The 13176-nt window shown below is 39.7% G+C and overlaps 1 protein-coding gene across 5 annotated transcripts in view; it reads right to left on the bottom strand.

Moving 5' to 3' along the window:
* Positions 1-13176, bottom strand: part of LOC117728100 (mitogen-activated protein kinase kinase kinase kinase 5-like) — a 35010-nt gene that overhangs the window by 3492 nt on the left and 18342 nt on the right. For 4 of the 5 annotated variants that reach the window (XR_004609091.1, XM_034528819.1, XM_034528821.1 and 1 more), the window contains exons 12-28: positions 11837-11953; positions 11548-11629; positions 11259-11308; positions 10531-10583; positions 10405-10452; positions 8514-8534; positions 8365-8410; positions 7144-7297; positions 6782-6885; positions 6610-6651; positions 5883-5961; positions 5733-5809; positions 5224-5284; positions 4834-4936; positions 4660-4718; positions 4023-4126; positions 3368-3545 (exon numbers count right to left, since the gene is read on the bottom strand). Coding sequence is in view for 4 of the 5 variants with exons in the window: in XM_034528819.1 (XP_034384710.1) it covers positions 3368-3545; positions 4023-4126; positions 4660-4718; positions 4834-4936; positions 5224-5284; positions 5733-5809; positions 5883-5961; positions 6610-6651; positions 6782-6885; positions 7144-7297; positions 8365-8410; positions 8514-8534; positions 10405-10452; positions 10531-10583; positions 11259-11308; positions 11548-11629; positions 11837-11953 (1378 nt within the window). In the remaining variant the exon portion in view is untranslated. The remainder of the gene's footprint in view (positions 1-3367; positions 3546-4022; positions 4127-4659; positions 4719-4833; positions 4937-5223; positions 5285-5732; positions 5810-5882; positions 5962-6609; positions 6652-6781; positions 6886-7143; positions 7298-8364; positions 8411-8513; positions 8535-10404; positions 10453-10530; positions 10584-11258; positions 11309-11547; positions 11630-11836; positions 11954-13176) is intronic. The other variant, XM_034528820.1, reaches the window with a different exon arrangement.

Below are 13176 nucleotides of genomic sequence, written 5' to 3'. Positions count from 1 at the left end.
ACCAGCTCTGTTAGTTAGTTAGTTAGTACCAGCTCTGTTAGTTAGTACCAGCTCTGTTAGTTAGTTAGTACCAGCTCTGTTAGTTAGTACCAGCTCTGTTAGTTAGTACCAGTTCTGTTAGTTAGTACCAGTTATGTTAGTTAGTACCAGCTCTGTTAGTTAGTACCAGTTCTACTAGTTAGTACCAGCTCTGTTAGTTAGTACCCGTTCTGTTAGTTAGTACCAGCTCTGTTAGTCAGTACCAGCTCTGTTAGTTAGTACCAGTTATGTTAGTTAGTACCAGCTATGTTAGTTAGTACCAGCTATGTTAGTTAGTACCAGTTCGGTTAGTTAGTACCAGCTCTGTTAGTTAGTACCAGCTCTGTTAGATAGTACCAGTTCTGTTAGTTAGTACCGGTTCTGTTAGTTAGTACCAGCTGTGTTAGTTAGTACCAGTTCTGTTAGTTAGTACCAGCTCTGTTAGTTAGTACCAGTTATGTTAGTTAGTACCAGCTCTGTTAGTTAGTAGCAGTTATGTTAGTTAGTACCAGCTCTGTTAGTTAGTACCAGTTCTGTTAGTTAGTACCAGCTATGTTAGTTAGTACCAGTTCTGTTAGTTAGTACCAGCTATGTTAGTTAGTACCAGTTCTGTTAGTTAGTACCAGCTCTGTTAGTTAGTACCAGCTCTGTTAGTTAGTACCCGTTTTGTTAGTTAGTACCAGCTCTGTTAGTCAGTACCAGCTCTGTTAGTTAGTACCAGTTATGTTAGTTAGTACCAGTTATGTTAGTTAGTACCAGCTATGTTAGTTAGTACCAGTTATGTTAGTTAGTACCAGTTATGTTAGTTAGTACCAGCTCTGTTAGTTAGTACCAGCTCTGTTAGATAGTACCAGTTCTGTTAGTTAGTACCGGTTCTGTTAGTTAGTACCAGTTATGTTAGTTAGTACCAGTTATGTTAGTTAGTACCAGCTCTGTTAGTTAGTACCAGTTATGTTAGTTAGTACCAGCTCTGTTAGTTAGTACAAGTTATGTTAGTTAGTAGCAGTTATGTTAGTTAGTACCAGCTATGTTAGTTAGTACCAGTTCTGTTAGTTAGTACCAGCTATGTTAGTTAGTACCAGTTATGTTAGTTAGTACCAGTTCTGTTAGTTAGTGCCAGTTCTGTTAGTTAGTACCAGCTCTGTTAGTTAGTACCAGTTATGTTAGTTAGTACCAGTTATGTTAGTTAGTACCAGTTATGTTAGTTAGTACCAGCTCTGTTAGTTAGTACCAGTTATGTTAGTTAGTACCAGCTCTGTTAGTTAGTACAAGTTATGTTAGTTAGTAGCAGTTATGTTAGTTAGTACCAGCTATGTTAGTTAGTACCAGTTCTGTTAGTTAGTACCAGTTATGTTAGTTAGTACCAGTTATGTTAGTTAGTACCAGTTCTGTTAGTTAGTACCAGCTCTGTTAGTTAGTACCAGTTCTGTTAGTTAGTACCAGTTCTGTTAGTTAGTACCAGTTATGTTAGTTAGTACCAGCTATGTTAGTTAGTACCAATTCTGTTAGTTAGTACCAGCTATGTTATTTAGTACCAGTTATGTTAGTTAGTACCAGTTATGTTAGTTAGTACCAGTTCTGTTAGTTAGTACCAGCTGTGTTAGTTAGTACCAGTTCTGTTAGTTAGTACCAGCTATGTTAGTTAGTACCAGCTCTGTTAGTTAGTACCAGCTCTGTTAGTTAGTACCAGTTCTGTTAGTTAGTACCAGCTCTGTTAGTTAGTACTAGCTCTGTTAGTTAGTACCAGTTATGTTAGTTAGTACCAGTTCTGTTAGTTAGTACCAGTTATGTTAGTTAGTACCAGCTATGTTAGTTAGTACCAATTCTGTTAGTTAGTACCAGCTATGTTATTTAGTACCAGTTATGTTAGTTAGTACCAGTTATGTTAGTTAGTACCAGTTATGTTAGTTAGTGCCAGTTCTGTTAGTTAGTACCAGCTATGTTAGTTAGTACCAGTTATGTTAGTTAGTACCAGTTATGTTAGTTAGTACCAGTTATGTTAGTTAGTACCAGCTATGTTAGTTAGTACCAGCTCTGTTAGTTAGTACCAGTTATGTTAGTTAGTACCAGTTCTGTTAGTTAGTACCAGTTATGTTAGTTAGTACCAGCTATGTTAGTTAGTACCAATTCTGTTAGTTAGTACCAGCTATGTTATTTAGTACCAGTTATGTTAGTTAGTACCAGTTATGTTAGTTAGTACCAGTTATGTTAGTTAGTGCCAGTTCTGTTAGTTAGTACCAGATATGTTAGTTAGTACCAGTTATGTTAGTTAGTACCAGTTATGTTAGTTAGTACCAGCTCTGTTAGTTAGTACCAGTTATGTTAGTTAGTACCGGTTCTGTTAGTTAGTACCAGCTCTGTTAGTTAGTACCAGTTATGTTAGTTAGTACCGGTTCTGTTAGTTAGTACCAGCTGTGTTAGTTAGTACCAGTTATGTTAGTTAGTACCAGTTATGTTAGTTATTACCAGCTATGTTAGTTAGTACCAGTTATGTTAGTTAGTACCAGCTCTGTTAGTTAGTACCAGCTCTGTTAGTTAGTACCAGCTCTGTTAGTTAGTACCAGTTCTGTTAGTTAGTACCAGCTCTGTTAGTTAGTACCAGCTCTGTTAGTTAGTACCAGTTATGTTAGTTAGTACCAGTTCTGTTAGTTAGTACCAGCTCTGTTAGTTAGTACCAGTTATGTTAGTTAGTACCAGTTATGTTAGTTAGTACCAGTTCTGTTAGTTAGTACCAGTTCTGTTATCTACAGTCATCTACCTGCATGCATGTCTTTTATTGTTGTTTAGTGACTGACTGATTTATATATGTATACTCTGCTTGCTTTTATGTTCTGATCCTCTGACTTGGATGTTTTTTTTAGTGTCTAACAATGCAGCATAATCTGGTTTTTAATCCATTCTATTTTAACAGTTATCCCTCATTTTATTTGCTTGTGTGTGTTGCATGTCTTGTTAGTACTTGACTCTCTAAGAGTCCCTGAATGATGATACTACGTATTAATATTCTCACTCTATTCATTGTTTGTGCACCCATTGTAAAGCGTCAATATTGTATAAACCTTGTATATTTAATCTATCTTTGTTTTTAGGTTTGTTTTGTAACATCTCGGGACTACGGATGACAAATAACCTCTTGGCTATTGGAGCATTTACAGAAATGTTTTCATTAATGTACGCTGTCCCTTATCAAATAAACCAACGTGAAGAAAGTTTGCGGAGGATTCAATTTCTTCCACCTAGAAATGTTTAGATAGCTAGAATACTAAAGCTAAAAATAGCCTTGCAGCCAACACGCAGAGGTAAACTAAGCAACATTTGATAATGGAGGAATGACGTAGCATCAACCTACCCAGGCCCGGGTTGGTGAACCAGGATGTGTTGGAGTTGAGGTTGATGTACTCGACGACGACGGGCACGTTGGGGTTGGACCCCAGAGAGACGCCGATGCACACCAGCGGGTAATCCTGCTGGGGCACCGTCACCGTCTCGAACACCCGCAGAGGGTTGGGCAGGGGGAAGTCAAAATGCTGCGAGCAGGAGATTTGAGAAATGACTTTTATTTCCTGGGAATTATGTTTTTTGTGGTTTTCAATCTCACACACAGCAGCAAACACAAGCAGACAGGTTCAGTGTTTTGTTCACTAAGAGCTGCAGTCTTCAAGCCACAGCATGGTGCACAGCTCCGGGCCGGTTCCCACAACCATAACCGTTTTATGGTCAAAAGTCTACTGCCAACCCTTACATTTAATAGGGATCATAAAATACTTTATTTCTCTGCCAAAGAAAAGTAAAAAGTAGTGGATTAGAAAAGTACAATATTTCAGAGGGGTGGAAGTCACATGACTTGGACTTAAGTCACAAATTTGATGACTTTAGACTCGACTTGACCAAATCAAAAAAGACTTGCGCCTTCAAATGCACTTGAGCCTTTTGAGTTGAAAATAATTGTTACCATAACCCCACACCCAAAGATTCCCCCCTGAAACGTCCGATGTTACACGTACCTTAATGAGCATGAACTTGCGCATGGGCTCGTACCACTGCAGCAGCACGACGCTGGCCTCCAGACCGCAGCACAGGAACACGCAGCCTTGCTCCGTGTTATCCGCTGCAGGAGACACATGTTTTTAGTTGTCTCTCTCTCTCTGGGAGGCGTGCCAAATTAAAAGCCCAGAATCCTTTATTGAAATTTGATTTTATGGTGAGGCATTAGCAGCAGCGTGTCGTGGGGAATTCAGTGACTCGTGAGGTACTTCAGATGCAGAAACTGTCATCCACAATGACTAAAATAGGACAACAACCATTTAGATGAGTGATCAAGAAACACAAAGTGTTGACAATAACACGATTGTATTGTTGCATTTATTTCATTTAAGCAATGGAAATGTACATTATGCCTAACTGTCTTTAAGTTTATCCACCCTGATATTTTCTGTATTTGGTATCAGCTTTGAATTATTTTTAATTCTTGCTACCAACTCACCAAATACCACCGCTTAGTCAGTGGCTCTACACTACAAACTATGACGCTCGAGGTTACCCTCTTTAAACCTCTTTAAACCTAGGTTTATTTTGTTCTTTTCAGGCTTACTAATGCAACTAAACTACTTGGTTCGGCTTTAGTAAAAACATCGTACTCACCAACTGAGCAGGTCTTGCATCCTTTGGTGTCCGGTATTTTACACGTCACTGCACATTTCCTGATGACAAAAGAGACATGTAGAATAAAGATTTTAACTGGCACAAACAAATGTGGGGTTTCTTTTTTTGGGGGGGTATTTCTGATCAAACGAGAGAGAGAGATTCCTGTGTTACCTAGGTAACAGTCTGTGAGTCGACAAGGAAACCATCCTCTGGTCCTTCCGAGCCTGCTCGTACAACTCCTTCAGCGAATGGGAGTGAAGCTGCGAGGATTTACCTGTGAACAGACCAGTTAGAGACTCAACCACCTGACTTGGCATTAAATACATGGTATTATACTGATTATTATTAGAATAATACAATTATTATTTTGTAAAGACCACACTGTTGTTTAACTCAAAAAATGAAATAACTGTGGCTGCCTACACTTGTTTATGTATTAAAAACAATCTGTTGTTTTGTTAGCTGTAGCTAAGTCAGTTAGCAGTTGCTTTAAGAGTCACGGCTGAAATAAATTCGTAAACGTAAGAGCCACACAACTAAATGAGGACTTATTAAATGTACCTGATACAGACATGAGGACGTTATTAATGGTGTAGACCCAGGTACACTTCCCCGGATACAGCTGAAAGACAGAAACAAGACGTTCACTCAGTCACTGCTTCCTGTGTCGCTTTCAAAAGCACTTTGATTGATCTCGAAGCTTTGCTCTGCTCAAGCGTGCATCATTTCAATCTGTCAGAGCAGTGGTGGAAGACGAAAGAGGGTCAGTGTTTTACTGTCATGGGTTAATATTGAGGCTGCATCTGGAGATACGTTGTTTTCACCGGACAAGAAGGGGATGAAAAGTAACTAAAGCTGTAGAAAAAACTACATGCATCTTTGAGAGGTGGTGGAGTAGAAGTATGGAAATACTCCAGTAAAAAACAAGAACTTTAAACGTGTACTCACGGGTCGTACTTACGTAACAAAAAGAAACAAAAGCTTGTCCGCACACTAAAAACTAAACCATGACTCACAGCCCACCTGTTGTTCACATGTAGCTCTGTGTATTAATGAGGTCAAAGTCCTACCAGCTCCATCGTGGCCTCTGGGCCACTCAGGTTCAGGGTGTAGATCCCTTCCTCTGCCCCCAGGATCAGGTGCTGGTCTGAGAGAGGAAAAGCAGGCCGGTCAGACCCTGAGGATTTACTGTGAGCTCTATTGGTCGCGTCACATACAACCTTTGGTAGCTTGGTTTTCCCACGTCGTGGAGCAGTTGATTCTGAGAGGGCAGCCATGGAAGATCTTTTTAAAGTAGACCTGGAACAAATAAACACAAACAGTATCAATAGTGTTTTAACGGTAGACGTCAAGGAGGTCATCGGTTTTATGATAAATGCCTTCCAAGGAGAGACATTTAGATATGGAAGTTACGCACAGAGAGATGAACACGTGTGATCTTGTGTTATTATTTCTTCACATAGAAGCTTTTAGCTTTAAACAAATAAATAAAAATGATATGAAAACTAAAAGAAGAATATATATACAAAAAAAAGGTAAAGTGACAGTTGTGTTATTAATAGCATCTTCTGTGTTTATGTAATCTGTGATTGTAATATAATATAACATATAGAGGTAAAATATTAAGAAAATAGTATTATAATATGGTAAATTGTGATGTATTTATGTAAAAGGGGATATGAGATATATGATACGGTGAAAGCGTGTAATATGAACACATGAATGTTTGAAACGTAGCTAAAAAGGTACAAAAGCATCATTTATAATTATACTACTGAAATATTTAGGGTTGAATGTTAAAAGTCAGGATTTTTCCAAACCCCATAATCTCAACATATACTTTAAACATTGGGCCTGCTGGGTTTAAATGGTGGACAGTTGCTCTCCACACAGTGGAGGCGACTCAAAGGGAGGAGAACGTCTGGAAAAGAAAGGGTAGAAACTCACGGGTGGTTTCTTCATGACGGGGCTGACATACTCAGCAGCCTCCTGAGAACAAACACCAGAGTGAAGAAGAGGAGACATTGGGAACACTGCATTACCTCCTCCTGATTGTAGTGCAGTAACAATACATCCAGTGTAAAGTGCCATAGAAGCAAGTACTTAGGCACAGTGTTACCTTTTTGGGGGGTTGTGTCCGTCTGTGTCTGCTTTTAGGGGGGAGGTCAGGAGGAACGAGGTCTGCTGGGTTGTCAATCAAAGGGACAGGTAAGCACATAGGGTCTGGAACACACACACACACACACACACACACACACACACAATGTGTTGTTGTGTGAGTGGATGTGAGGATGGAGCTGGATGGAATAGAAAGGAGCAGATCTCCGCCAGGTGTGTGTCTGCAACGACCACTACTTTAATGTTATGAATAATTAATAGGAAGCAGCAGCTGTTGGTCAGAGATGCACTCTGCTGTGACGTAACCAGCGGGCCCTTACTAGGGGTTGGCCGTGGACAGACACAGAAGGTGTGGCGGCTCACCTGAGAGTCGCGAGGGTTGCAGTCGGGGCGTAGGTCGAACCTGCGTCTCACTGGAGGTCCTGGTGAGAGGGACGGGGGCGTACAGCGAGCAGAGCTTCCTGGTCCGGTCGTCCTCCCCCACCACGCTCTCCTCGGAGCTGGTCCGAGCTTTGGGCTGCACACAGGGAGACATGCCTGACTCATCCATAACGGGGTACTCTCATCCATAACGGGGTACTCTCATCCATAACTGGGTACTCTCATCCATAACGGGGTACTCTCATCCATAACTGGGTACTCTCATCCATAAATGGGTACTCTCATCCATAACTGGGTACTCTCATCCATAACTGGGCACTCTCATTCATAAATGGGTACTCTCATCCATAACTGGGTACTCTCATCCATAACTGGGTACTCTCATCCATAACTGGGAACTCTTATCCATAACTCCAACGCGTGACCCACAATGCAACTGTGATGATGCTATTTTCACTTGTATGAGTGCATGCAGTGAGCCGTGCTTGAGCTCTTCTTTTGTGATCTTGGACACATTTTTCATCAAACAGTGGTATAATTATGACATTTATGACTAATGTGATCAAATGTACAAACTGAGCCGTACTTTCAACTTTACACAGTAAACTGCTGATCGTTTATCAAATATCTATGTAACTAATGTAACTATACTTCTACTCCAATACACCTCAGAGGTAAATATTGTACTTTTTACATTTGACTGACCGCTATAGTTACTTAGTACTATAGTTACTAGGTGACAGTCTTTCATCTCCTTCCTATATATATATATATATATATATACTGTAAGGAAACCTTTTATTGCACAATGAATATGTTTACTGTTGACACTTTAAGTACTTTAGTTGATAACACTTGCATAGTTTTACTTAAGTAAGGTGCAGGACTTTTACTTAGTGGAGTATTTCACAGTGTGGTGTCAGTACTTTTACTTTAGTAAAGGATCTGATTACTTCTTCCATTACTGTCTCTGAACAGTAATGAAAACAATCTTGATTAATACTTGTTATCAGCTGAGATTTAAAACGTCCGCCTTCACATGAATGTAATAAAATCCAATGACCGTGATATGAACAGGCTTTTTTTAAGAACAAATCCTTTGCGTGATGCTTTCCCGTGTAAATATTGAGTGTTTGGCTTCAGATGCACAGAACCGGCTCCGTAACGAACACACACATAAAACCATCAATAGTCAATACTCACCTTCGGAGGGAGTGGAGGTGGAGTTTCATCGGCTGGCATTAAGTGACTGTTGGCAGAGAGTGCGCTGAGTCAGTCTGGTGTGTTCATGGTACAAATACACATTAATACACATTAATACACAGGTGAGTTTGTGTTTTATTCAGACTGACCTGTGGGCCGGCATCGTGGGGCTGAGGAGGACAAAAGAAAGAGGCAGAGCGTCAATGCAGTTTTAATTATACGAAGAGGAAAGACTTCAAAGATTTTAAGCTACTTGTACTTAAAAAACTCCACGACATTTAACAGGCAAATATTGTACTTGTTACCCCACTATGTTTACTTGATCACTTTTGTTACTTTGCAGATTTTGATAATTATACAAAACGTAAATATGATGTATTATTATAGATTAGACTACCCAGCAGGAAATTAAGTAATTCAAATGATTTCCACCTTTAACTTTAAAGTGATGAACACATTAATGCATCACTAATTATAATCTAGTGTTCATATATATATATTAGAAATATGAAGTTCGACGTCATGAGTACTTTTGGTATTTTAAGTACATTTTAATGCTGATGCTTTTGTACTAAAGAGAGATTTGATTTTTAATGCAGGACTTTCACTCATAGCTGTAGTGTGGCTGCTTTTACTCAAGTAAAAGTACTGAGTACTAAGTACATGAGTACATGAGTACATGAGTACTGAGTACTAAGTACATGAGTACATGAGTACATGAGTACATGAGTACTGAGTACTGAGTACATGAGTACATGAGTACATGAGTACTGAGTACTGAGTACATGAGTACTGAGTACATGAGTACATGAGTACATGAGTACTGAGTACTGAGTACATGAGTACATGAGTACTGAGTACATGAGTACATGAGTACTGAGTACTGAGTACATGAGTACATGAGTACTGAGTACATGAGTACATAAGTACTGAGTACTGAGTACATGAGTACTGAGTAATGAGTACATGAGTACATGAGTACTGAGTACTGAGTACTGAGTACATGAGTACATGAGTACATGAGTACTGAGTACTGAGTACATGAGTACTGAGTACATGAGTACATGAGTACATGAGTACTGAGTACTGAGTACTGAGTACATGAGTACATAGTACTGAGTACATGAGTACATGAGTACATGAGTACTGAGTACTGAGTACGTGAGTACTGAGTACTGAGTACGTTGAGTACATGAGTACATGAGTACATGAGTACATGAGTACTGAGTACTGAGTACGTTGAGTACATGAGTACATGAGTACTGAGTACATGAGTACATAGTACTGAGTACATGAGTACATGAGTACATGAGTACTGAGTACTGAGTACATGAGTACTGAGTACATGAGTACATGAGTACATGAGTACTGAGTACTGAGTACTGAGTACATGAGTACATGAGTACATGAGTACTGAGTACTGAGTACTGAGTACATGAGTACTGAGTACTGAGTACGTTGAGTACATGAGTACATGAGTACTGAGTACATGAGTACATAGTACTGAGTACATGAGTACATGAGTACATGAGTACTGAGTACTGAGTACGTGAGTACTGAGTACTGAGTACGTTGAGTACATGAGTACATGAGTACATGAGTACATGAGTACTGAGTACTGAGTACGTTGAGTACATGAGTACATGAGTACTGAGTACATGAGTACATAGTACTGAGTACATGAGTACATGAGTACATGAGTACTGAGTACTGAGTACATGAGTACTGAGTACATGAGTACATGAGTACATGAGTACTGAGTACTGAGTACTGAGTACATGAGTACATGAGTACATGAGTACTGAGTACTGAGTACTGAGTACATGAGTACTGAGTACTGAGTACGTTGAGTACATGAGTACATGAGTACTGAGTACATGAGTACATAGTACTGAGTACATGAGTACATGAGTACATGAGTACTGAGTACTGAGTACGTGAGTACTGAGTACTGAGTACGTTGAGTACACCACTTGGGCACCTGTCAAGTATTTAACTCATTTCAGTATTCCGTTGAACGTGGTTTCCATGTTTTCTTACATGTCCACATCGTCATAGTCGTCGTCGCTGTCGTCTGTGTCCTGATCCCTGAGACAGAAAAGAGAGGTTGAATATTGTAAACACATATTTCATGTTTTAAACTTTTGTGTGTGATGCGTCTCCTACCTCAATGGACTCTTGCTGCTGCTGCTGCTGCTGCTGCCAAGTGAAGCCGTTAACTGAATAAAACACATGAAATCATCAATGTATAAACTTATAAAACACTGCTCTGTCGTGTTAAATTTAGGTTCTTGTTCTTGTGATAATTATAATAACGATAGTAATAACATAATGTGTCCCAAAATCATTAAAGTTTACATTTACAAATTAAAAAAAGTACTTTGCAGTACTGACAGGGATAAAGACTGTGTGGAATATGTTTGTGTTCACATGCATACTAATACCGTTCTTATCAACGAGTGCATGTATATCTATTTATTAAGGCACTACCAACTTATACCTCTGTATGTTTGTCTATATGTATCAAGTATATTGTGTGTCCATTTGTCTGTACATAGATACATACACAATATGTAGTCAGTTGTATGTCTATGCATACATGTATTTTACACATACAACACAAAGATATACTGTACAGTGCATTATGTGTATATCTCTGTATGTATGTACAAAGTGTGCGTGTGCTTCATGTACATACTATATGCATGTTCATTCATGCATACTGTACGTACAGTACAAATATATACATGTATATGTTCGTATAGATGTATATATGAGACATACAAATATGTAGTAGGTTGCAAGTATGTCAAATATATATGATGCATGTGTGTGTAGATGTATGGCTAAGTACTACTACTGTACTACTGACATCAAATATGTAATAAACTTACGGTTTCTTTTGGTGATTTCTTCATCGGCCTCAGAGTATAAATCTGCTCCACTGAGACCACAAGCAAAAGTATTTCACACAATGACACACAATGTAGTACTTACAGTATAATCTCTCTCAATGGACGTGAATGCAAATACTTTTCGTATCACAAGATCGATTTGATCATGTACTGTACAGGCTGTATGCATGCATACATTTACTGCATGATTGTAGAGGTACCTCACACCATTCTGTCAAAACAGCTGACATATTTGACCGAATGAGTTTTAAAGTCAAAGTCTTCTTACTGCTGCTGTCAGAGTGCGTCCTTTCTGCCTGGTTGTGTTTGTTGACAGACTGGATCCTCCTCAGGGTTCCAGGCAGCGTCACCTTAAACCAACATAAGCATAATGGTTCATTCTGTCACGCTCTGTGATCTCGGCTTGGAACAGTAATGGATTGAAAAAACTCAATAGACACTTTTACCTCAGCTATTATGACTAAATTAAGGCGGGTATATGATTTACCAGACTACTAACATCTATTAAGAGCTTTATCTCTCATCAAATAAAGTGTCAATAAGAATCCGGTCAAGACCTCCATCTCGTCGTCCTCCGTCACCAGGCAGGACTTGTGTTTCTCAGGGTTTCGATACTTCTCCAGCAGGTCCAGGGTCAGCTCCCGCTTCAGGCACTGCCGGGTCAAAAACAAGTTCTGTAGGGAGGAGGACGAGGTGGAGAGGAGACACAGGAGGGTGGAGACAGAGACAGAGGTGAGTGAGCTGAAGAGGAGGAAGACTATAAGCAGCCGGTGAAAAATAAAGACCAGCTCAGACCAGATCGAGGAAAGAAAAAGAGTCAGTCAGTTGTTTTTCATGCAAGAAGAATGGTCAAATAACTCCCTTTTTTGGCCACTAGGAGGCCACAGAAAACACATTATGACACTGACATATAATCACCATTTTAAAGGCACAATGAGTAGGATTTTCCTGAATATATGCCGCATACAAAAATAATCCCTCTCAATGATCACTTATCACCCACTAGAGATTCCTGGTGGCGCACACAGCAGCAAAAAGAATAAAAGCAAATGAAGCGATGCAAGAGTCAATCTGGGGTTGGCTTTGACCAGTTGCCGAGCATCGAAGGCTGGATTCAGTATCAATTAGTCGTTTCTGAGAAAAGGGCTGTCCTCCAATTTATTTGAAGGTGGCGAAAGGTTGAATCAACTTTCAGAGATACGCGTCGAGTCGGCACGCTATCATGGGCCTTCGCAGAGCGTTATCTCCTCATACCATACTATTACTTCTGTCAGGACATTCCTCGACATACTAGAAAAGGTTTTGACACACTATACTATATTTATTTAAGGACAGCCGAGTGGAGCCGATGCTGAAATCTCTCAAAACCAGCATTCTCTCTCCTGACCACCAGGGGGCGACTCCTCTGGTTGTATAGAAGTCTATATAAATGACTCTACTTCTCTTGATGTATTCCCTCAGTAAACATTGTAAACATGAGTTTATGGTCTCAATCTCTAGTTTAAAGTCTTCTTCAATACAGCGTGAAACTAAACAGTCTCGTATTTTCTTTTGCCATTATATATATGTATATATATACCGTATTTTCCGCACTATAAGGCGCACTTAAAAGCCTTTAATTTTCTCAAAAAACGACAGCGCCTTATAATCCGGAGCGCCTTATACATGGATTAATTCTGGCTGTGCTTACTGACCTCGAAGTGATTTTGTGTGGTACACAGCGCTCTGTCAACATGTTTTAGTACGACTTTGGTAAACTACAAAGCCGCACCGCTTGCAGCATTATGGTGCGTTCACACCAAACGGCTTTATAACGCGTCAGTTTATTCGCCAGTCAAGTTGTGTTCATTTGTGTCTTTCGCTACCAGTTGCGAAAAGGGGGCGTGGCTTATCTCCG

Source organism: Cyclopterus lumpus, chromosome 25 (genome assembly GCF_009769545.1).
Source record: "Cyclopterus lumpus isolate fCycLum1 chromosome 25, fCycLum1.pri, whole genome shotgun sequence".
Classification (NCBI taxonomy): domain Eukaryota; kingdom Metazoa; phylum Chordata; class Actinopteri; order Perciformes; family Cyclopteridae; genus Cyclopterus; species Cyclopterus lumpus.
Note: the sequence above shows the minus strand (reverse complement) of the source record. Positions and strands in the feature narration are given on the sequence as shown.